Source organism: Achroia grisella, unplaced genomic scaffold, assembly GCF_030625045.1.
Source record: "Achroia grisella isolate CSIRO2021 unplaced genomic scaffold, CSIRO_AGI_Agris_v1 utg660, whole genome shotgun sequence".
In the NCBI taxonomy this organism is placed as follows: Eukaryota; Metazoa; Arthropoda; class Insecta; order Lepidoptera; family Pyralidae; genus Achroia; species Achroia grisella.
The window spans coordinates 2,724,816-2,751,780 of NW_026712984.1; the positions used below are offsets into that span (position 1 = coordinate 2,724,816).

The 26,965-nt window shown below is 33.9% G+C and overlaps 1 protein-coding gene and 1 non-coding gene across 5 annotated transcripts in view; one reads left to right on the forward strand and one right to left on the reverse strand.

Annotated features, from left to right (window-relative positions):
• The window catches only part of LOC131849590 (transcription factor AP-2-epsilon), a 135,363-nt gene that overhangs the window by 97,669 nt on the left and 10,729 nt on the right, over positions 1-26,965 (forward strand). For all 4 annotated transcript variants that reach the window (XM_059199691.1, XM_059199690.1, XM_059199692.1 and 1 more), the window contains 5 exons: positions 11,898-12,044; positions 12,628-12,786; positions 15,323-15,436; positions 16,470-16,524; positions 20,397-20,586. In XM_059199691.1, the coding sequence (XP_059055674.1) occupies positions 11,898-12,044; positions 12,628-12,786; positions 15,323-15,436; positions 16,470-16,524; positions 20,397-20,586 (665 nt within the window). The remainder of the gene's footprint in view (positions 1-11,897; positions 12,045-12,627; positions 12,787-15,322; positions 15,437-16,469; positions 16,525-20,396; positions 20,587-26,965) is intronic.
• On the reverse strand, positions 1,838-1,909 carry Trnad-guc (transfer RNA aspartic acid (anticodon GUC)). Its single transcript has one exon. It is a non-coding gene; the product is annotated as a tRNA-Asp (tRNA).

Genomic DNA, 26,965 nt, shown 5'->3' on the forward strand with positions numbered 1-26,965 from the left:
GATGACCTATGCGGCTGGAAACTTGGCCTTGACGCCAGCCTATTGACCTGTAGTGTCAGTTTCGCTATTTGTTCTACTAGCATATCTGTAGTAGTGGTCTGGGCAGTATGTGATATTTCAGCTACTTGCCCTATGTGTCCGGCCTCCATGACCTTGTCTGCTATGACTGCTAGCTTCTCCATATCCGTTACTTCACTCACAGTTAAAACTGCACGCACGTGAGCTGGCAGATGTCCTGTCCACAATATTCTTAATGTCTCTGAAGGAAATCTATCGCTAGCTAGGTTTTTCATCCGACGGTATAATTGCGACGGTTTTTGGTCCCCCAATTCTACTTCATTGAGTAATTTCTGAATTTGTCTGTTTTCAGACTCTTCATAAATGTTTATTAGTCTTTGCTTAAGTATTTCGTATTTTTTTGTGTCGGGAGGATTTAACAATATGTCACGTACCTGTCCGATTACTTCTCTGTTTAATTTCGACGTGACGAGCTGGTATTTAGACTCATCTCCGAGCTTCTGGTTGGCAAGTGCGGCTTCCAGCTGTACAAACCATAGCCTGGGTTGTTCTTGCCAGAATTCGGCTATTCTTGAAGATAAGCTAATCTGCGCTAGCTCGGAAGTTTGTTCTTGCACTGCTTGTATAGCTGATTGTGACGTTTGTGGATTCATTATGCTAGTATGAAGTAATATATAGTAGTATATAATATATCGTAAAGTTCACACCACTAAATTCGCGGGTCACCACTTTCACAGGTCTGTGATATCACTTATGTACTATGAATGGAAGGTTCTCCTATCCATATATATCGCGTGTTCTGGTGTGGTGTCATGAGCTTTACCAAATGAAAATACATTTATATTTTATCACGATTGTAATGCGGCGATACGGGACTACATCGTATATCTGACTGGGGAGGGACGTGTAGTAGGTGCGCTGTGCCGCGCGATGTAATTCAATCTCTGTATTAACAATATGTATGTGTGTGTGCATAGCACACCTACAATATTTATTGATTAATAATATATACTGTTATACATTTTATATACAAATATATAGCACATTATTATATATTATTGTTTTGATGATTTGTAACTGATTTTATATATTAAGGAGCTTGAATTTAGTAATAACTATTAGTACTATAAGTACAGGAGCCAACAGAATATCAGGGCTACAGATTTATCTGTAGGTCTATGCTGAGTTGGTTGCCTATTCACCTTTACGGCACATAGAATTTATCTATATATCTATATTTATGTTATACAAAGTGACGAAAAATTATATAAATAAACAATAATGTAGTAAAAACCAAGTGTACATCTGTGACATGTGTTAAACCAATTAGTTTTTTTACGTGAAGTGATAGAAAAGACTTGGCGCTGGCGTACGTCGACCTTTCCAGCGTGATTGAGGTGCAGGTAATAAAAAAAGTATAATTAATATATTTGTATTTATTTAATATAGCTATCTAGTTAGACTGAGTATAAAATCATCTGCATATATGAAATACAGGATAAAAGACATGACATTTTAGTTATCCAGAAAACCATTGCAAACGCATGAGTGATATCACAGGCGGCGCATACATGATAACGTGATGCCCATATTGCCGCTCATAGCGACTGTTAGCACTGACTATCAGATAGGCCATCAGCTTCTTTGCTATTTCTTTCTTTGGTGGCAAACAACTACTATTCCAATAATGTCTTATATAGCCGTATATTTTCCTGTCCATAACGCACTTTCTTTTTGAATGTATAAAATTGTAAGTTACATAAAGTAGAAATGATACGAAAACTTGTAAAAATATTCGAAAATAATAAACAAAAAGAATCTCTCCGGCGGGGAATCGAACCCCGGTCTCCCGCGTGACAGGCGGGGATACTGACCACTATACTACCGAAGACTTGCAAAACATTGTGAAATTACTAATCTAATGCTGTTAACCACATTGTTGCGTCATATAGTAATGACATATGATTATAAAGAAATTATCTATAAATAAATATTACATTGTCGCTTAAATACTGTATACTGAAATCCAAACACTCACAGTATTATTTTACTAGTATAATTTTGTTATGTTAATAATATTCACGTAAAATTGTATGGATAACTACTTACTTATAATAAGATTTCATTATATGTATTATACCTAATTACAGTTTCTCAAATGTATTAGTGATTAATATTTGTATTTTAAATACAAATTAAATATTTTATTTAATATAATATAAACTATTACAATATTTATTATAAATATATTTTTTTTAATTGTCTAAACATTGACTAATGAGTCATATCAGTATTTGTTTTATGATAACAAACAAGCTGACGCACCTGACATCTGATAAATTGTAATTGCAATTGTAGTCAACTCAATGTACCTACATGAACAGCAGTACGTGTTTTGCAATTCCGGAGCATTAAGAAATATAATTAGTTCTTTAATTCACCTTATATCACTAACCCTTCAACCCAAAAATACAAAGCAAACTGTTGAAATACATGAGACAAAAGAACTCATGGAAGACTTTGCACAAAGTCTATATTCTTTATTTTTTTATTGGATTTTTTGGGGATATTGTCAGCTTAGACTTGTAGCACTGCGACTTACATACATCTATTATACTCGCTCTTATTCACAGTTCGCTACCTAGACCCGTCAGGGACAAGAATTGAAGCATATTCTTAGGAGCGATGGTTGTTATCTCCTCATGATAAAGTGTAATATTTCAACAGGAGATGTTACGTTTTTGCGTGAGTGAGCTACAACCATATTAGATGTGTACAAAATCTAACTTTATACAAAGTATACCTTGATAAATAAATACGGTACAGGTTTGTAATAGATAAACAATCAGTCTGCCATAAAACATCACTAAATACTAGTGAGGAGTCTCAACAAGTATGTTAATGAGGCATACATATCAATCAATTTATATCTCGACTCCACCAATTTATATAGTATTGTGATTGAGATGTACATGTGGCTAATACACATTCCTTTCTTGATTGATCGGATCTAGATGTAACAGTAAATCGTATTGGAACTGACGTCGGCGTTCAATATCAATCAATACAATATAATTTATTTTGGGTAAATTATTCATATTTTCTATGAACTATATTCAAATTGTTAGCCCTCTTCTAACACACTAGATAATAGTAAATAATTTTATTCCGAATGTTTTCGGCTTGCATATTTTAAAACAGCACAAAAATGTTAAGCCGTTTCTGAGATTAATGCACAGACAGACAAAATAGAATAAAAAATTCTTATATTAATTCCAAAATCATTTATTTATTCTCCTATTTTTTTAATAATAAAGGAACCTCAAGTTATTATATTGATATTGTTTTCTATATATTTTAGGAAACTTTTATATACGTCCATCAAAGTTATATAAAATATACTTATAGAAAAAAACAGAGAGTACATATAGTGGACTTGACTTGACTACCTTGTAGCATTGTCTACCAGTCAACCATGGGTAATGTAGAGATAAGTTCTTAGAGGTACGCATACTCTTAATGAATTTTTTTATAATAATACACAAATAAATGTATAAATCTTTCTTGTACAGACAGAGAGCAGTTACCTTTCTATTATACGTAGAGCTATGCGACGATAGTTAGTCAGGACAAACGATTTCATAAGATTGTAATCTTCAGAGCAGTGTTGAGGTCATAATGTCTGTCCACCTACGCGTGGTCTACCTCATCGACCGCGGCATTGACAGTTCGTGGGGTGACCGCTCCGTGACAATATTGACCCAGTTTTCCGGATACATTCTATACATACACATAAACGACCGGATAACTCATAATTTTACTAGCTACCTGCCCCAGCTTCGCCCGGGTGTATATGTATTATACATATAAACCTTCCTCTTGAATCACTCTATCTATTAATAAAACCCGTTTCAAAATCCGTTGCGTAGTTTTAAAGATTTAAGCAGACCGCGACTTTGTTTTATACTATATAACTAGCTACTTGCCCCGGCTTCGCATGGGTGTACATATATTATACATATAAACCTTCCTCTTAAATCACTCTATCCATTAAAAGAACCGATTCAAAATTCGTTGCGTAGTTTTAAAGATTTAAGCATACATTGGGACGGACAGACAGCGACAGCGACTTTGTTTTATACTATGTGTTGCGGGTAAATGATACTATGTTGTTGGTCGAGACGATGTATATTACAGATGATAATAAACTGACAATATGTACATAGAAATAATGATCTTATATACTAAATAACAATAGGAAAATGTAAGGTGGGGTGACACAGTTTAGACACAGTAGTACTTAGTACACAATATTGAATTTGTCTTACTAGGCATTATAAAATGCAATTATTATTTTGATGTATCTAGGTGACTGTGTCCCATACTATGTACTGATAATACAGATACCCGAATAACCTACTTATAATTTTATAATTCCCAATTCAGTTGGTAGTTATCACCGCATCTTTATCACTGATGGTCTTGGTCTAGCAGTTTAGCACACCGCTTTACTTACTGAGGTTGAGTGTTAGATTCCGCGCAGGTATAAACATTTGTATTCATAAGTATGATTGTTTGTATTGGTCTGGATATTTTCTATCTATATGTATGTATTTACCGTAAAGTTAAAAAGTTAAAAAATTACCCATAAACAAACTCATCTTATTTTGGGCCTGGATGGAGCTGTTAAAATTCTCCACGAATATTATATTTGTAATAGAAGTAGTCTAATATTAATCTCCTTATCACAAACCTTTTTCTATATAATTGGAGTTGCAAAAAGACTTAACCCACCGGCCCACTCCCAATTCAACATTAAATTAACAAAAATATTATACATATTTTAAAACTCTGCATTACCTATATTTTACTAACAAATACTAGTTATCTTCTCTGGAACCAGTGCCAAATTACTTTTGTTTACCTATATAGCCTTTCTCTGGTATCCAAATTTAAATTGTGGTAATCTACACTGATATTGTAAAGTAAATAAGAGTAAGTAAGATAAAATTTGGGAGTGTGTGAAACTGAATACAAAGTCAGTAAATAAATCATAGTACATTAGTATTAGTACATCTATACAAACCGAATCACACTTATAATTTCATCAGAAGCATGTTTACCACACGGGTCGTCTAGTGTATTATGAATATTACGATATACTTACATGTCTTTTTTCAATATTGTAACAAACGTACCTACATCACTTGGAGGAAAAATCTAATAACCAAAGATACTGCTTGAAAAAACCACACAATAAATATGTTCAAGTGGAAAAACGCATAATGACAAACTCTACCTACAGGGAAAATACTTCTCGTGGTAGGTAAATGCGGGTAAATTATAAATAGCTAAATGTATCAAAGAATATTTTCTAGAACGGTCACGGTTGATCTTTAGTCATCATCTTATGACTATGTTATGAAACCATTTCTTACCTACTACCGTCATGTAGCAATATTACACAATATATTTTGGAACTGGAAAGTTAAAGAGCCTGATAGAAAAAGATAACCGTACCTTACCGTAAAGGTAACTGTGGGCGATAAAGGAAACCAGGTAATTGTAGGATATATATATTGTATATTATAAGAGTATATTATAAAGAAACACTACTAACTAGGGCCAGGAAGGGAATCGAAAATGGGCAATAGATAGCAGTGACAATTTAGAATAGAATTTTGGTATTCGAAATATAAAGTATATAAAATAGGTTATAGAGAAATAAGTGGCCTGTATTCCACAGTAACCACGACCCCTAGCGGTGCCCTCAGACTAATGTCGTATCCGTCAGGCAAGAGTTGGCCATCAACCGCTCCATAAGTCCTTCCGCAGGTTTGGAGTGCTAACTGCACTCGCCCGTTATCGAATTTTAATTTGTTAGTTAGTTTATTTTGTTAATTAGTTAAAGAGCCTAATAGAAAAAGATAACCGTACCTTACCGTAAGGTAACCACGGACATTACCATCGTCCGATCAATCCTCCGTCCAATTAAGACGGGGATCGAAATTACGACGGCCTAAGCCAAGGTTCGACCTCTAGCGGTGGCTTCAGACTGATATCGTATCCGTCAGACGAGAGTTGGCCTTCAACCGCTCCATAAGTCCTTCCGCAGGTTTGGAGTGCTAACTGCACTCGCCCCCTATCGTCCGGTGACGCTGTAAAGGCCATCTGCGGCCAACAGCATTAGAGTAGTCCAAGAAATAAGCGGTCATTACCATATAGACTATGATGCCTGTAGTACCCCTCAGTGTATTTTTTAAGTAATTGGACTGCCAAAGAAGCTGCCGGCTCTTTTGGATACGTGCTAACCGTCGCCTATGTGAAAAGCACTACAGACATCACGTTATCAGGTGACGTTTGTGATACCACTCATTCGTTACCAATCTGAAGAACTTACATGTCATGCCTCTTATACTGTAATTTTTCCATCGACCAAAACACAGCTTATAAAACAGCTGCTTAGCGAAATGCTTAGTGAAATTGATGAAAGTGAGGTAGAAGTAAGCAGACGGCCTTTGCAAAGCCTACCTCAGCAAAAGAACGAATTTTTTTAAACTACGTAGCTGGCAAGCAAGCATAAACGGACACCGTAGCAGATGGACGCCTGAAATTTTAATAGCTACCGACAACATTTAAACAAACAAATAAATGTAGCGTCTTTAACTGGTCACTATGCGGCCTTATTAACATATACCTACCAACTAATAACAAGTATATGCCTTTTGTTATCGAAACAACGTTGCTGCTGACCTCCTCTGACACATAGAGTATAAAACTGCTTTCTCTATACCAGTCATAAATAAAATAACATGCAATATTTCAAGCAGGCGCTAAGCGCCGTTAAATATTTTCAATAGATGGTCCAGGGTCATCTTTGGTCATCTAATGTTGTCGAATAGCTTGATAAAGTCAACAATAACGCGGTACTTATTAATATGAAAGTTTTTTGATTTGTATAATGATGGGATGGTTATCATGTGACCTAATGGTATATCTAATAGACGGCCTCGGTGGTCTCGCGGTTCACCGCTTTACTTCCGATAGTCGCGGGTTCCATTCCTCGCAAGGTACATATATTTCACAATACAGTATTCATGAGTATGGTACTTTGTATGGATCTGATATATACTTATCTAAGTATCTATATTAGTTATCTAGTAACCATAACACAAGCTCTGCTTACCTTAGCACTATATGGCGCTGTGTGAATTGCCCTGAGACATCATTTTATTATTATCTTTGAGTACCTCTATCTCATATCTCAGAATTTGAGTGATGCTGTTGAAATCGACAGGCTATAGACAATTCCAGTTACATTTATAAAATATACACTGAAGAGGCAACAATGAAGGTTGATAGGGTCAGGTAGTATTGTCAATTAAGCCGTTATAATTTGATCAATTTCTAGATTTAACCAGGAGTGTATTCCAAAAAGCCTGCTACAGAAGTCCTACTGCAAGTCCTAGTAACAAGTATTTGTTAAAAACTTCATTGCTAATAATCGCCTCACCATTTGCAAACAAAAATATTTTTTATTATAATTATAACACGTAGTTTTTTATAACCTAACCTGACGACTTTTTTTATAGAAGTTCTTTCGAAATGATTTTTTCATTATTGTTTATAACATACGAGTGTAACAGTTATTGGGTGAGTCGATGAACCGCCGATACTAAATCATATAGACAACATAATCTTGCGACACGCGTGACGTGTACCGTTGTCACTCATTTATTAACCGACTTCAAAAAAGAATAATACGGCTGGCAACGGCAGGTAAAATAAATAAACAACTCAGCAATCCTTAGCGATATAATTTAGTACACTATACACAGCAATAGAAAAAGAATAGAGAACATATATACTGTCAAAAACTGTAAATAAAAAACATGGTTCAAAATATGAAATTAAATATAAAAACAAACTAAAATATCGCCAACAGAGGTAAAAGGTTCATGTCCTCAATAACACTATATTAACACGAAATAATAACCCAGAACAATTAACACAGCGCCATCTAATCCCACAGTAAGCAGAGCTTGTATTATGGTTAGTACCCATAACACAAGTAATAACTGATATAAATACTCAGATATTTTTTTTGTAAATACATACATAATATATACAGAAATCACCCAAACCGATACAAACTATCATGGTCATGAATGTTTGCACCATCCGAGGAATCGAACTCGCGACCGAAGCGGTGTGCAAAACCGCTAGATCATCGATGCCATCAAATGATAGTGATTGCTTGTTTGTCTGTAACACGGTAAGACCTTAAAGTAAGTGATACAAGAAGTATATATAATAACAGAGTCGATACACTCGATCTAACCTCTGCACTTGGGTGCAAAGGTTAGAAATGTATGTAGGTAGTGGATTATTAAAATATCGACAATAAAAGTGATAGAGTTCGTTTTATGAGATTGAATGATTATATATCATATTGTATAACATTCTGACGTACAAATCACTGGATATAATAATCATTATGTCGTCATTTGTAGTCATATAATAGTCACTGGATATATTACATGATTAAAAATAAATAAATAAAAACTAGTGCTTTTCGAACTATGTTAATACTAAGTATATTTGTAACTTGGTAGCTCATGACACCCCGAAAGGCCATAGACTATGTCTCTGACTACTGCATCTGGAATAACAGGAACTAGAGATTTATTTTATTTGTGAACTAGTCTACCCGCCCAATTTTGTCTACATTAAGTTTACATTGCAGTTCCGCTCTTATTGGTTATAGCGTGATGTTATAAAGCGTCTCGCCTTCCTTGACTATTCTACGGATTTTTAAATATCACATCATTATAGTTTCGGAGTAACTAACTGTGACTTTGTTTACGATTGTAAATAAAGCTGATTTGTCACTTTATTTATTTACTAATATACTATTAAGTTATTTAAACAGTTCTTATGTATTTTTTATATTCTGTATGTGTTATTTGCTGCCATTACAGCACATAAATTAAGCAACAACACATGTCAACACATCCAGTTTTCACCGCACATCCGGCAATATGAATAAGTGAGCATAAATTAAAAAAAATACATCCAAACTAGATCGAGTGTAATCGATTAGTTGTCCGGTGCGGCAACTCGATATATCAGTATTGAGTGAACTACATTTAACAGAAAGCTCGATTGAAATTAGTGATACCAATTTCGTGGGGCACGTGTTAATTATTATTTTTAAACTGGGATTATAAACAAACAGCAACTAAAGCTTCTTTGTTACCCTTGTTTTAAAGAGGAGATATAAATGCAGAACATCTTCGTAGTTTCAAGACGTACATATGTCACCATTCCAGAGAGCTAGGGCACTAAGAATATCACTTCATCGTGTTATGAAGTGATGTCTGAAAAACACGGGCCTGGCCACTGGCCAATCCTGTGACTGCCAAGGCGGCAAATATATGTCCACAGCTCACCTCTGCACCACCAACCCCTAAACAACCATAAAACTAATTACTATTGCCACAAGTCAAATCTCATAATCTGTTTTATCTATTCGTAACACTTTATTGTACAGTAAAAACATTTTAAATAACAGAAACTAGTGATATTAAAAAAATCTATGCCAGACATGTCCCAAAAGAAGGATTTCTTCCAATCAACCTTTGAATGAATGAAAAGAATGGTGGAGTGAACTATATTTATGAGCTTTGTATAACTTGAGCATTATATTAAATTTCGTATAAGTCAAACTCAGTTCGTGGTCCCTTTATATACGTAATACAATATTACGTATATATTACACATAAATTACCTTATAATCATTATACATTTCTAAAATCAAAATGAAGTAGTTCTGTACTAAGTAGATAAAACCAAAAAAGAATGCGGGTAATAACTGGCTACGTATCATTGTGTAATTACACTAATGTTGCCACATTCATAAATCTAATTGTTATCTAAAAATAATAGACAAAAACAGACGAGTGAGCGGCGCTTTTACATGACGCTTATTTTTAATTCAATCTGCATACTAAAAACATAATAGTCAGAAATAACAAAAACACAAAGCAATCAAATCTCGTAATTTCAAACGTATTACTGCGCATACATCTCAAATATATGTAGAAACTAATTCAGAGTTTGCGTGTCCGACCGATCGCTGGAATATCATTACGATGTGCCTATTAGATGCTTATCTATTTCATAATTAAGCCGATAACTAAGTCTGTTATTCAGGGTTGCCATCTATATATATATTTCATCTCTATATTGAGTTACAATGAAGTTTTAATATAAAACTTGTGTAATTCTGTCATCATTTCCCAATCTTGTCATATCATCTTTCACACAATCCTCCCATTTCTTTTTCAACTTTCCTCCACCTTTATAACCAAATTCATATACAACACTTTATTTAAAATATCCTCATAATTTCAATACATTACGTGTCCATACCAAGATAAACGATTACTTTTAGTAATAATACCTAATTGAAAATAAAGAGTGTTGTTGTGAGATTACAACAGTACAGCGTGAGAGGAGTGATATAAAAGAAAAAAATAATTCTCATATTTTAAATACGGATAAACGAATATACAAAACTGCCAGTGATTCTCATTATAGGTCTAATATTTTTATATTCTCTGACGCCACTTTCAAAGTTTACTAATATACATATATCAAGTAAAATAATCTACAAAAACGTTTCTGTATGTAATAATGTAACAAGAAAAATATTTGATTATATTGTGAAAGAGAAAAGTAAGAACACAAATGTTTTTTTTTAATTCACTGTTAATGCCTTGCAGATTGATAGACGTACTCGACGCGACGCGACGGTCTGACTCGTAAGATTATTTTTGTATGAAAGTTTCTTTCAAAGCCTCACTGTAGACAGCCCTACAAACTTAGACCTATACAAATTGACGTTTAATTTGTGATATACAATGATCACTTTGTGCCTGTAAATTGCCATAACACCAATTTGTGACTCAATAATTAGTTGATTACGTCGTAATTAGTGAATGTATTTATTCTTTACACCTGATGATGGTAGCAAGATTGGTGATTGGTGATTGATGCTTTGTTGGAATTTATAAAGATACCTATTTCTCTCTTATACCTGCGGCCAAGCAGCTGGCTTTCTTATTAGGTTAATAGTAGTTATTAGCTTATGATCAGGTGGACCTTAGGTTGTTTACCAAATTTAATTATATAGATAAAAGCTGGCTCGCACAATGTTTTTGCAACATTTTTCAATGCAACTCAGCTTACGCCGGCCGTAGCGTGATGTTATATAGCCTATATAATTCCTCAATAAATAGGCTGAAATAATTTTCTAAATCGGTCCAGTGGATCCTGAGATTACCTCCTACAACCTCACAAACTTTACCTCCTTGTAATATCTATATACTATAGATATATTAATACGTTAAGCAAAAATTTTATAGGTACCCCTTTTTGCGAAATTCCCTTTTTATGAAATTATACACACTTTTACTATATTATAGGTATACATAGAAAGGAGTGTAGAAGATTAATACTAATTTAATTATTTATACAAAATGCATAAATCAATAAAAAAAACATTATACACATATATTTGAAACATGCATATATAGTCTTTTGTTTACTGTTAAAGTCTGTGATCAAATTGAGAATAGTTTTTTTTTATTAATAATGGGATTGCGCTTGGTCTTACCTCATCTGATGATAAATGATGGCAAGACCTAGGATGTAGCGCGCTTACCCAGAACCTTAATAATGTTCAAACTTATAATTTAAATTAATTATTGTCGAATTTTGACCACTGGGCAACGACCACTAGTTAATAAAAATAACAAAATAATTCTAGATACATAAGAAATGCACATTTGCTGACTCCAATGTTTGTTGTACAGGAGCGTCTGGGCGGCGGCGGGCTGGGTCTGGGCGGCGGCGGGTTCAGGGGGGGCGCGCAGCCCTCCCTCGCCGACTTTCAGCCACCGTACTTTCCGCCGCCGTTCGGGCCTGCACCTCATCCTGCTAGTCCTCACCATCAGCAACAGGTATTACCATTTACATTTAAAATACCTAGTCGTTTACTAAGGAAACTAATTTCGATCCAATAACATTTTATAACGCCATTTTCACATTTTTATACTATTTAATTATACTAACAACGTATTAATTTCATATTTGATGGTCTCGGTGGTCTATCTCGGTGCTCTTTAGCACAACTTTACTTCTGTTGGTCGCAGGTTCAATTCCTCGCACGATGCAAAATAAAATAATTATAAAATTTATGAGTATGTTTGTTTGTGACAGTACACTGTCACAAACAAAATTACAGTACATTGTGATTGTGGTCTTATCTATGTACATTATAAATGTATTTACAAAGAAAAAGTATTAAAATATTTCTAACAGTTGTCTAGAACCCATAACACAAGCTCTGTTTACCATGGGACCACATGGCGCTGTGCGAGAAGCCCTGAGATATTATTATTTTTTTGTCCTCTGTCACAATTCTTTATTAGACACAAAATCGTATAGTATATAAAAATATATAATAAATGCAATGTAAATATAAAGTCTAATATAAAACTATATGGCCATTACGTCAACAACAATAATTATTTCCACCCGCAGAGTCATGGCATGGAGTACGGCGGTGGGGGAGGTGGTGGGGCGGAGTACGCGCAACACTACGCACCACAGCAGCTCCTACCACGCCACCACGGCCACCACGAGCCGCACGCCCACCTGCGCCACCACAGAGACCACCACGACGCGTTACATGCTCACCACGTAAATTCCAATCCATATTACGGCCTCGTTGATCAAGCGATTTAGGTAACGCCCACAGCCACCACGAGCCGCACGCACACCTGCGTCACCACTGAGACCACCACGAGGCGTTACATACTCACCACGTAAGTTCCAATACATATTACATCCTCGTTGATCAAGCGGTTTAGGTAACGCCCACGGCCACCACGAGCCGCACGCCCACCTACGTCACCACAGAGACCACCACAACGCGTTACATGTTCACCCGTAAGTTCTAATCCATATTACAGCCTTAATGATCTAGCGGTTTTGGACAACGCTTACATTCTGGGGGAAAGGGATTGTTAGTAATGTAGAATGATAACCCCATTGCTAGCATTTTACCATGTCAGGTTGACGTCCACACGGTTCTCCCTGGAAACCATCATAGTAAATTCCTGGTGAATTTGTCACAATGGGCTAATTGACCTGACATTATAGTCATCTTATCATATCTTGTCTCCACTGATGCCAGCGTATACCGTCAGCGCTGGCGATGGCACCGTTCCATTATCAACCCTCAAAAAAAAACACCTTACTTCCTATGGTCTCGAGTTCGATTCCTCGTACGGTAATGTAATATGTAATAATGACTCTACTCTCTGCATTTCGCCTCTCATCTGGCCCGTTAAGTTTGTAGTTCCTCGTACGGTACAAACATTTGTATTCATGAGTAAGATTGTTTGTCTGGTTGTTCTCTATGTACAAAAAAAAGTATCTATGGATTTATATTAGTGGTCTGGTGCCCATATAACAAGCTGCTTGGCTTATGACTAGATGGCGCTGTGTGAGTTGTACTGAGATATTACATTATATATTCATGAAAAGACGCCGTGACTCGTGCATTGCTCTACCTAAGCTGTTAGCTTCCGTAGCCAATTTCATGCCATATTTCCTTACCCATTTTTTCTTACCCTTTTCCCGCCTTTTCTTCTTACCCTTCTAACTGTTACATAGTCCAAAAACAAGCGAACTGACCCACTTTGTTTAGATATACTTATTAGCAGTCGGAACTTTAATTTTGTTGAGATTTCCATCTCAAAATATTAGATCTATTTTAATTAAATGTAAGCAGTTTCCACTTTCCCTAGATAACGCGGCAAAACTATTTTGCAGGAGCCCCTCTACGCACCCTCGTGAAAGAATCTCGGCATAGTTCGTTACCCTCGTGACTTACTGCCAAAATTATATTATTAATTTGAAACAGATTATAGGATCAAAATTATCCAATATCAAAATACCTTATATAATAAGCAATATGTTGTAAATATTTCCAACATACTTTATTGTTTTACCTATATGATGAACTAATATTTTAGGTTAATTATTTAATGTAAATAAAATGTGGTAGATTTATATTCTTGTAACAACGTATTTAATTATAAAAATGTGAAAAGTCTACCTGTGTATTCAGTTAAATTCATTATGGACTGAAAATTTGTTGACTCGTTAAATCACTAAACAAACCAACTACAACAGTTTTTGTGTATTTATTTAGTCATTATTTAATTGAAGGTATAATAGTATTGGCTTGGACGCCATATAAGGTAGACAATATATTTCATTTTAAAAATGTATATCATAGAACCTTTTCAATCAAGAAAATTAATGAAATTATGTCTCTAATACTGATTCTGGCTACTATAAATTTTGTCTCATCTATAGCTACATTCCAATTTCAAATTTTCCAACAATATTTTCTTTTCTACAATACCGTGCTCAGGCTCATAATATTTCTAGCCAACAATACATCGTCACCACTTTAGCAGATTAGCCGTTGGTAATGTTCCGGTTCCAGTGAACGGCTACTCGACACAATAGCGGACGACTTTTGGAGGGAAACTAGATGTCATTTTGTTATTGAACAGCGATTTATGAAAACATAAAAAATGACATTTATTTTCATGTCTATTTACTCTTCAGGTTGCTTAGCCATTATCGATTAACAAATAGGTACATTCTCTATTTTCTAAACTAAACAAATGAAAAGGATTTTCTAAACAAACTTGTTAAAAGTCATCGGGTGTATATCAGGCTCACCTATTTTAGCCACCAAGCGACTTGCAATGTAAGCGTGTTTCGGTAGAAGGTTGCAGTGAGTATTAAACCGTGAAGTTACAGGATCTGTCCTCCTTAGTCCTCCGAAATGGCAACGGATGGTACCACGAGCTTGTTATGCTTATACACATTGGGTATCACCTTAACATATGAATGTTAACGGTCACCACTTACCAGCAGCTGAGCCGTCAGCTTGATTGCTACTCAGGTTATTAAAAAAGAAGAATACTTGCATACTACTATAGTAAGAGTACCACACAATGTAAATAAGTATATTATTAGATAATAATGAAATACAATTGTTGTCTTGTATAATGGAATTATTATATTTATATTTTATTATTTATATATTCCCTTCGTTCAATTAAGAACAATTATATTATGTAAAGAAAATTGCCTGTATGTAGGCGTACCTTCATTCAATATTTAAGTTAAAATTAAGTTTTTTTTTAAATAGTTGTCACACGGCGGGTTCAGCTATGGTGGCGGTGAAAGACGAGCAGACTACGGTGCAAGGGAACAACACGAGTTAGCGTTACACCATGCACTACACTCAGCCGAAGAAACGCCGGTAAGTGAGTCAAAGATCACTGAAAGAATTATGGGACTTATTCTATATATATATTCTATTTTTTATTCTAATGGATTGGTGCACCCTCCCACATCAAGGGTGTATACCCTTGATGTGGGAGGGTTAGTGTTATGGTCCTGTTAGTGTATACTAACAGGACACCAGTCATAAAGTCAGGTCAGTCAGATGAAGTCTGATCAATTAGCGTATAGTGACGTACTACTTAACCTCGATGGTTGCCAACGATATTACTTGGACGTGACTTTCATTGTTACCACTAGTCCCTATTACCATATTACTAATATCTCTATACTTTTCATCGCTTTCTCTATTAATAATAGAATGTACTATTTATGAATTCCTTGTCCAACTTAACGGAGATCGAAATTACGATGCTCTCAACCCAGGTTTAATGATGCCCTTAAACTGAAGTCGTTAGGCAGGAGTTAGCTTTCAGCCGCTCCATAAGGCCTTCCATACGTTTGCAGTGACCTCTAAACTTATATTTATTTTTTGTACCTGCAGGATATTTTAAATAAAAAATGTATTAATTATTTAAATGGATACGAAGTAATTTTGTTAAAAGGGATGCAATTTCTTTAATTAATAAAAATTTTCTTCTTATGTTGTGTTAGATTTCTTTTTCGTTATGTGTTAGCAAAATATAAAACATCTGTGGGACATCTTAGATTATGTAAAATTTGTTCAGCATCAAGACTATTTCCGATCATAGCTGTAGCGTCCCTTTTTATATACCGATAATATTGACTACAAAAATGCCAATTACTTTGTTTTCAATAGCCCCCTCGCGAGTTCCGGGCGACGGTCAAGAAATATGTCCGACAGTCCAATAGGAATTTAATAATAAGCCAAGAAAATTAAAAACCCGGTTCAAGCATCACAACGTTGGAATTTTTGCCTTTTTCTGTAAATTCTATATACTTAAAACATCTTTTTTGTACTACATTTTCTACTTCAAAATGTAATTAATTGCACTGGAAATAATTTTATATATTTATCTTTTTTTTTCTAGAATACAGGCATGGACGACACTAGTGGGTTTATGACAGATCTTCCGTTATTAAAAAGTAAGTAGACTATAATAAAAATATTATACATTATTATTATTTTACAACTAATTAAAATGCTTTTAACGGTCAACTAATTAATCAAATTAATAGGGAGTAATAAAACATATAATTGCATAAAAGATACGAAAAACGTTTTATAGCGTTTGAAAACTGGCAACATTATTTGGTAAAATACACACCCAAATCAACTTTCTATTTTTTAATGTTGTATTAAGCAATAACTAACTATACAGTTTATTTATGACTCTACCAATGACAGTAGCGGCGTTTGCGAAAAAAACACTTTTGATCTATGACTATATTTGATTTGAATTTGGAATACCGTAGATAACTCTTAATAAATTGCATTTAAAAATCTTAATCTACTGATTTACTTGTGACTATAACCACAATATCAATTTGAATCTAATCCAATTTTATACTGTACTACTTTTCAAATTCAATCAAGTCAAGACTGAGTAAATTGGTTACAATGTTACAATATTATTGTGATGATTTACAAATAAGTAACCCATTACACAACGGCAAAGAACGTGTTTCTAACTAAGCAGAATTTTTACTATAAAGTCTACTGAATGTATGTGTGTGTGTGTGTATATGTGTGTACATTTTTTGTGTTCTATTTCGCGCTCTTACTATAAGTTATTCTGAGTACTATACCTGCGTAACCTTCCCTTAAGTGCCAGCAATTAGTTGAAAAAACTTTACAGTTGTGGGAATAACAGTACAATACCATCAAATATGTAATATTTATTTATACAAATGTAATCATATATTTAGTAAATAGTATTATTATTATGTAGAGCATATCAGTAGTAAATACAATTTAAGAAAGTTTTATTTGTTAATTTTAACGCTTTCTTTGAATAAATAGTACTTATACAGTTTATTTAATTTATGTTTATTATTATAACATATACTATTATCATTTATCATTTTAAAATTATCATATTCTCGTGACAATTATCTTCAAACACATAACTACAGAACCTTAACTTAATACGTACCCGACACGCACTTGTTGTTTTATTTACATCCAATGAATGAGTCGATTAATCTGTGTTAAAATACTTGAAATTCTGCAGGATTGCCACGTTATAAATAATTAGTTGTTATTCGCGAATTCGTCTGCATTTTATGGTAAGACATAGCCTACGGCCGTCCTTGTAAAATAATATATCATTATGAAAAGAATCTGTCTTTATGACGAACTTGCGACCCGCCCCGGGTTGTACGGATACATTAAATCTTTAAATTTCTCGGCTTGTTCTATACTCTAACACGCAGAGGAAGGTTTAAATGTATGTATTATACATTTAAACCTTCCTCTGGAATCACTCTATCTACTGCTGAAAACTGCATTAAAATCCGTTGCATAATTTAAAAGATATAAGCGAACAGATAGCGATGGCGACTTTGTTTTATACTATGGAAAGATTAAAGGATCAAGTCAAAAGGTAACATAAACAGATAGATAAACTTTCGCATTTATAATATTAGCAATGAATTAAACATTAATCACGATGATTCAACTAAAATATATATTTAGATGTTATCTTTCTATCTTCAAGCCTGATCTCATATGAGTTAGACAGAGAGATTTAATTAATCCTAATCTTATTAACTAATTATTAAAAACGATCCCAAAAAAAGGAAAATACTTGATATTCAATTTCTCGTGCGCTAACATTAAACATGTCTTCCGACGGTACCTGTTTTGTATGATTATCTTAAATTGCACGAAGCACAGTTGAATCGGAGCGATAAAATAAATACATATTATTAACTTATCAAAGATTTTTATTGTTCCACCGATGACCCAGCACAGATAACACTGTAATTAGGCCTCATTCCTCACTTATCGGATAGGTGTATCAATTTTTCTAAGTAGATTGTAAAAAATCCATCTCATTCAACGGCCGAATGAATCGGTACGGAAGAAATAAAAGTACCGATCAATCAATCTATATTTGAATAGCGTTTCGTATTTGGTAATGAATCCGAATGCAATTTGAATTTTTCAAAGTACAGTAACACCAAACTTAACATGGTGTCTTGCCTTAACTTTGTACCATTATATACAAACATAGGTCTTTAGGAAATGAATTCATTTTATAATGTTACTGGTCCATCCCAGTATACTCGGATGCTCATAACTTTGTGAGTTTTTTTTATTGGCATAACTCAACATACTCAATGTTTCTCTGAAAAATGTATGGGTGCTGCGTGTAGGGACTGATCTATCTGGGTTAAGAAAACTGATTAGACTATTTGCTTTTGATAAAATATATGTGAAAATAAATAATGGCAATAGCATACGCTGATGGTCTATTTATTCTCCCAAATTTGAATTTAAAGGACACATAATAGTCTATAATAGACCTACATGAATAAAGATATATTGATTTAATTTCATTTGTACTTTCAAAGTTCAGTGGATTAAACAATAATCGAAAGTTTTCGTTTCTCATAACAAACCCGCTATTTGTCTCTCTCTCTATCCATATAATACTAGCTGTACCGGTGACTTTGTCCGCGTGGAATTTAACTTTATTTTTCTAAAATAAAAGTAGCGTAAGTAGCCTAAGTCCTTATTACATCACCTACCTGCCAAAATAAGTCCCGTCAAAATCGCTTCGGCCATTTCAGAGATTAGCCGGAACAAACAGACAAACACACAGACAGACAAAAAATGTAAAAATTGTTATTTTGGTGTATGTACCGTATTTGTATTCATATGCTACATGCATATGAATGCAAATGAACGGTAAAAAACGGTTATTTCAATATTACAAAGAGACACTCCAGTTTTTTTTATATGTATAGATTAGTAAATTATGTACACCATATAAATTCTTTGTTTTTTCGTATTATTAGTAATATTTATAGCATCTAAGTGATTATCTGGGTACGCATTTAAAAAAAAAAAAAAAAAAATAGGCGCGAATATATATTAAAAGTCAAAAAACGAACGTTGATATTTTCACGTAATTGGAAGCTAATAAATACGCGAGGGTTTTTGTAATTTGAAAAGGCAGGGTGTTAAATAGCCAGTATGGTGCAGAACTAATGATATAGTAATGTTTATTGTATTAGGGTTGCCATAGAGAAATATTACAATGAGAATGGTGATCATGCTGAGAGCATGTTTGGGGCGTGGCAGTGATTGTTAAGAGTGCCATTGTTGGTATTCGGAGCCGGGAATTTTATAATCACCCATATTTTTTTATGTTGGTACTCAATACTCGTACCGTGCATTTATTATATGTCTTGTATATCATGTAACTTTTTTGTTACAGACTGTGCGCAAAAATTATTCAACTATGAAAATTAATTGAGCATTTTTGGCGTATTTTTTTATACAATCAATACGTATATAAAAAATGTCTTTTTCTTTACTTTACTTTACTAATGAGAAATAAAATATGCACAAAAATGGTAACGCACTTACAGAATTTCGGCAATTGACTTTTATATATAGTGAAACTTATGCTTGCACCTCTCGTTTACAAATAATAATAACTCAGATGGCGCTGTGTAAAGTGTCCGAATTTACACAGCGCCATCTGGTCCCAAACTAAGCAGAGCTTGTGTTATGGGTACTAAACAAATTACTTAAATATTTTTTTTTCTAAATACATACAATATACATATAAAATATATGAAATACCCATGCCAATATAAACGATCATACTGATGAATACAAATGTTTGCATGGTGCAAGAAATCGAACCCGCGGCCATCAGAAGTAAGGCAATGTACTAAACCGCTAGACCACTGAGGATGTCCGAAAATTAATAATTAAACAAATAAACTTTATTTGTGAATTCTATTTATATTTTTTTACATACATATGTTCTTGTACACAGCAATGAAAGGTCGCGACGGCCTAGGTGGCACGGGTTCGTGCGCGCCCAACGACGTGTTCTGTTCAGTTCCCGGCCGGTTGTCGCTGCTATCTTCCACAAGCAAGTACAAAGTAACAGTCGCAGAAGTGCAGAGACGACTGTCACCACCAGAATGTCTCAATGCTTCCTTACTCGGGGGTGTGCTCAGAAGGTCAGTGTTACTTACAAATTCAAATTGTAAACTTCAAAATATCTTTATTCATGTAAGTCTATTACAGACTCTTATGATGTATCAAATCTACCGTCAGTTCGGAATGATTTCGAGATGAGAAGAACTGAGAAGAAATTGAACTCACATTCTTTGCAAATATATGTTGTACATGATTCCTTTTTAAATTCAAATTTGGGAGAATAGAGTGCCCATGTATGTTGAATCACCGAGATAGATCTTGTTAGTTCATATCATATCTACATTATTTCGAACTGACGGTAGATTTGACATATCATAAGAGTCTGTAATAAACCTACATGAATTGTTTTTTTATTTTGTTAAACTTTATACGAAGTCGTCTGCGTGAGTACCTCAGTATTGCCTATTTTAACCGCCAAGCAGCTGTTTTTGTAAGCTGTGTTGCTGTGGATGAGATAAGGTAGTAAAATTACAGGAGGCATGACATCTTAGTCCATTAGAAAGGTAACACATAAGTGCTGTTTATATTATATGCGGCGGTTACCACTTACCATCAGATGGGACGTCCACTTTCTTGCCATTCAAATCATATAATCGCAGTTTTAGACGTATCTTATTAATATTATAAACGCGAGAGTTTGTAAGTATGGATGAATGTTTGTTACTTTTTCACGAAAAAGTACTTAACGTATTTTGATGAAACTTTACAGTAATATATAGCTTATACATCGGAATAACACATAGACTATAAATTTCACGCGAGTGAAACCGCTGGCACTGCTAGTACTGAAAGTTTAACTTAGATCCAAGTTTTTTTTTATTTAGTAAAATGAAATGGTCGCACTTTGTCATTTCAATTTCGGGCCCATAGACAAGGAAGGGTATTCATTAAAAAGTTGGAAATAAATTTTACAATAAATTATTGAACTCCGCGCAGCCTCCAACCGCTGCTCCGCTGATGAGCTTAATTTCGGTTAACAACGTCTTTGCCTCCCCCCGGTATGCGAGCGATTCCATCCGCGGAATTAGTTCAGCATATTTCCTTCCATGTTGTTAAATTACAATGTTATTTCTAGATATACGTCTGTATGTGTATTAAAGATACCTATAAGTTCTTCAGTATTAATTAAGTTATAATATTATTTAAAACTATCTGTTTTTTCTAAAATGAAATTTTTCTTAAATAAAAGTAGCCTAAGTTACTCCTTAGTACATCAGCTATCTGCCAAAAAATATCCCGTCAAAATTGGTCGAGCCATTTCAGAGATTAGCCGGAACAAACAGACAGACAGACAGACAAAAATTGAAAAAAATGTTATTTTGGTGTATGTACCGTATTTATATTCATATACATGTAGTAAAAAACGGTTATTTCAATGTTACAAACAGACACTCCAATTTTATTTATATGTATAGATAAATTTACACCAAAATACATGGTTTTAGTGAATGACTATAATACAATAATAGAAGTAGTAATTGTAGTCAATAATGAATGCATGATTTCTGTAACATATCTTAGGCAGCATAATATAATTACAGTAATTAGTGGTTAACGTAGTGGCTGACAAATTCGCTAAAAATTATTACAAAATAGTCTTAAGCCAGATGTACAATTTACAACTGTTTGTTGACCTACATAAATAAAAAAAAAATAAAATTTTAGCTACCGTCAATTCCCTAACTTCTCATTTTTTATTACATATACTCATACTTCCCCTATAGTATTAAAAACCTTATATTTGCTATATTTATTGATTGATTACATCACAAATTTAATACTGGCAATATATAGTACATTGCCAGTATTAAATTTGTGATGTTATCAATCAATAAATTTGTGTGTGTGTTGTCCAAATAAGAGTAACGATTTTGAATCAGTGTTAGAAAAAGTGAATATTAAATAGGATCATATTTAAAGTTTATAGTATAAATCTGTCACGACTCTGTATCTTATGGAATAGATCAACTGAAGTTGACACAATTGAATGTTGCCTACCTACTTACACTACAAGTAGCTGTTTGATTGTAAATTCGCGTATTATAAAAATACAATTAACTTTAAAATGCAAAATCATTTATCCTGACAGGTGTGAGATTATTTCTTTTTAAAAGATGCGTGACTCTAAATCGATATTTTTTCCATTTATGAATACACTAACAACGTACTGGATAAATTTAGTAATAAATATACAATTATAATAAGACAGTGAACCGTTCCTATAACATTTTCACACGTTCGCTTAGACAAGTACAAAAGATTTTAAAAATCATCCGCACATCTAACGAGCCAAACAAAGAATTCCGAATCAATGGAAAACTAAATCGGATGAATCGACAGATTGGACGGTACTAATGGGCATCGAATCAGTATCGAGTACTCGTATCGATGCCTGACACTCCGATTAAAGAGATTATCAATCGAGTACACCTCCTTGATTCGAATATGATAATTATAAAGAAAAGATTCCGTTTTCCAATAAATGTATTCTTATTTGTTAGACGTTAAAGGTCAATTTAGAGTTAGTGTTGTGGATATTGTGCAGAGTTAAGTATGCTTTCGGCTCTTTAGGCGTCGTATCAAATTGACATATAATTTTAATCTGTTAGTATTTGGCATCCGTAAACATAATTATAGAATTCTACTAGGGCTGATAAAACCATGAAATAAGAGAACTACAGGATTAGTAGTAGGGTATACTAAACAGGCTGGTAGAATACTAATTAAACTGAATCGCTTTCGATAAGAGATAAAGGAGAAATCTGGAAATAAATCTTTTCATACCAAATTAGTTACAGGACCGCGCGGTTTATATAGTTTAAAAAAATATTTTGAATATTTTATTTCTTAGGGAAAGTTTAGTATTATGAATAGACTATCGTTGATTTTCGGTTGGATGGACATTTTACGATAAACCCTGTATTTAAGTTCTAACACAAATAGTGCCTAATAATTACGTATGTCAAATGGTAGGTCATAATGATCCTCATTTATGAAAAATCACTGTGATTATTATTTTAATTCTATTTTCAAATGAGACTATTTTATATCTATTATTTGTCTTATAGTAAAACTGTGTCCGATATTTATTATTTAATAATTGAAATCACGGCACGGAATCATTTCCCTCTGCGCGTCCGACATTTATTTTTTGTACATAGATTGGTATTTATGACTGCCAGATCGACATCACGTCCAATTACTGCCTCAATAACGGCTCGAAGAAGAAAATAACTTACACATAATATTGTAAACTCATCAATAATCCGATCCGATTGATTAATTCAAAATGGCGAACGTATTCTTAAAGTTTTTGAATTTCGAACGTGTAGAGGATCAATTCTGTCATGACAGAGTCTTTTGTGTGCAATGAGTATGTTTAGACAATTTTACGAATCATTTATTTCATATAGACTTAAATTTGAAATAGCTGTATCAATTTACTAGCTTTTGTTTGAGAATATAAGTTTATAAGTTTCACCTCGATCTTTCATACTTTAAATCAAAATATAATTAGAAAAATGTAATAAATACGTAGTATATTCACATCATATTTCATATCTACGAGTATTGCTGCCTATATAAATAAGCATGTAAGTAACATTTTAACTCAGGATCGGGATAACCTTATTTAATATTATAAACGCGAAGGTTTGTGAGTATGGATGGATAGATGGATTTTGATGAAATTTTACAGTAGTATAGAATAATAATGGGCTATAAATTTCATGCGGGTGAAACCGCGGTACATAGCTACTAAGTGTATAATATTATAATCAAACTATTGATCCATTATATGATTATTTTTCCTCTACAATGTTGTACCTACATAAATAACTTAGATACTACAATTTCTCTCTATAAAATGAACGCGATGTGCATACATTAACATTACATTGAGTTGTACTAATAGATTTATGGGAAATTAAATTGAGAACTGACAGTAAAAGGTCAATGTAATAAAAAAATATAGACATATTTAGCATACAAAGAGAAAAATGTAAAACAGTGACTTGCAAATTACTAGTTTCATAATGTTTATTGTAACTGTCCAATGACGTGTTCGAAATTTAAATATGTATCACAAAATTTTAAATTTATACGATAATTGCAAGATAGTGAGCTATTAAGAACGTGAATTAATCGAACCAACGTCAAGATCTATAGTATACGACCAGCTGCTCGTTTACCGCCATTATTACCTAAGTACGTAACGGTGTTGCCATGTTATATAAATTATTTTTCTAAAGCGGTATTCTCGATGGCCAGTGTCTAAGTAATTTGGTTTTAAAGTGCTATCAACCAATTTATATTACTGATATAATCAATCGTGACAACAAATCTTTTGTCACGATTTTCTATTTAAATAATTTGAAGCCGGTTTTTAAGTATCAATTAGTTTTATCATATCGAACAGTCACAAAAGTAGATTCAAGTTTATTGTGTCATGTCAACTATAGAAATTTCTAAAATGCATATTTTCTTTTTTAAGTTTCTTTGTGAGTGTTATTGAATAGTTATCGTGTCTACACTGATAGCGTACTAGTGATGTGTTAATAAACGAGGACGAAGTAAATAATTAAACACGATGGTTTTCGAGGGGGATTAAATGAAATGGTAAAGCCTCATTGCTACCAATGTTATAGACATTGCTAACTATGGTCCTTGAATAGCATCTGTGATGGGTATATTGACTAATGACGACCGACGATCGACGACCTCGGTGGTTTAGCGGTCTAGCACACCGCTTTACGTCCGATGGTCGCGGGTTCGATTCCTCGCATTTGTATACATGAGTATGATTGTTTGTATCGGTCTGGGTATTTTCTATGTATAATATGTATGTATTTACGAAAAAAACAAATTATCTATGTATTTGTATCAGTTATCTAGTACCCATAACACAAGCTTTAGCTGAATAGCATCTGTGTGAATTGTCCTGAGATTATTATTATTATTATTATTATTATTATAATGATGTATTGGCTATTATAGACTAGCTGATGACTAACTTTATCGTTATCCCATCATAATTTTACCCCGCCAGCGTACTTTTACCACAGTAGGTTGCACCATATTATTATTGTTATTTCTTATTAACTTGCTTATTTTTACTGGGGCGAATGAGATTGTTAGTGGTGGTGCTGGTGTGGAGTAATAACCCCATTGCTAGCAATGTACCATGTCAGAACTCTACGTTGTTCCCCCTGCAAATTCACCATGAATTTATCACCACCATGGTGAATAAATTCATGGTGAATTTACCACAATGGACTAACTAATCTGACCTCAATCTTATCTTTCCATCCTCCATTACTTATTACTTAGTACTTACATTACACCCGCCAGCGTAAACCGTTTGCGCAGACAGTTGCACTATTCTATTATCATCCAAAAGAAAAGAAATTACTTATTTAAAAATCTCCCTCTCCCCGCCCCCCTCCCCAACAAAACCTTATTAGTAATTACCGTGTTCTTTGTTCTTCCGAGTCAGATATTAATTAAGTTATAGGTTAGGATGCGACATTGTGATCTCCGGACCCGCCTAGTCCAACAACTGAGCTATCGGCGCGTTTCAATTATAACTGTATCACCGTAATTATTATAATCGTACCGTCACTCGGCACTCGCTTCAAATTGAGTTAATTGAGCAAAGTGACATATAGAGCGAGGAGAATTTTTAAACATCCCTCATTGAATATTCAGATATAAAGTGACTAGTTTTTAACCGCGGCTCTGTCCGGGTGACGTGGACATATTGATTGATTGTAAGTAACGTAAGTAAGCCCTTTTTGTCCACGATTATATAAGGTTAAATTCACGCCTATTAGATTTAAATGCTAAAAGGTAATAAATAAAGAGAGAAACATGAAGGCAGACATTGTACAAAGTCGTCTCCTTTGGTACCTCTGTTTCATTTACTACTGCCGCAAAATAGCTTACCTTGCAAGCCGTTTTTCAGGGAAAGAATCTGGTATAACAGGGTACTGAGGCGTAGTATTATACGGTTTACATAATGGCAACACTCGAAGGGAACAGTGGACATCACATGATGTTGTCTATATGTATATATGCGACTTATATAAACGAAAATATATTCACAGTATACAAAAAACAAACACTATCATATTTTTTATATGAATCCCCTTGGTTATCATGATTTCCCGCAGATTCTCACAGTTTAACAGAAAATGTTTTCTCGATGGGATCCCCACTGATGTTCAGTATTGTTATTAAAAAATACATGAAGGATTCGTATCCTTCACGACTTGACACAAAAAATAACATGACACAAAAAAAAAAGTCGTGAAGGACTCATATCCTTCACGACTTTATACAAAAAAATAGGCAGCAGACAGCAAATGGAGAGAAATTTGGGATGAGTTCATTACAGAGTCT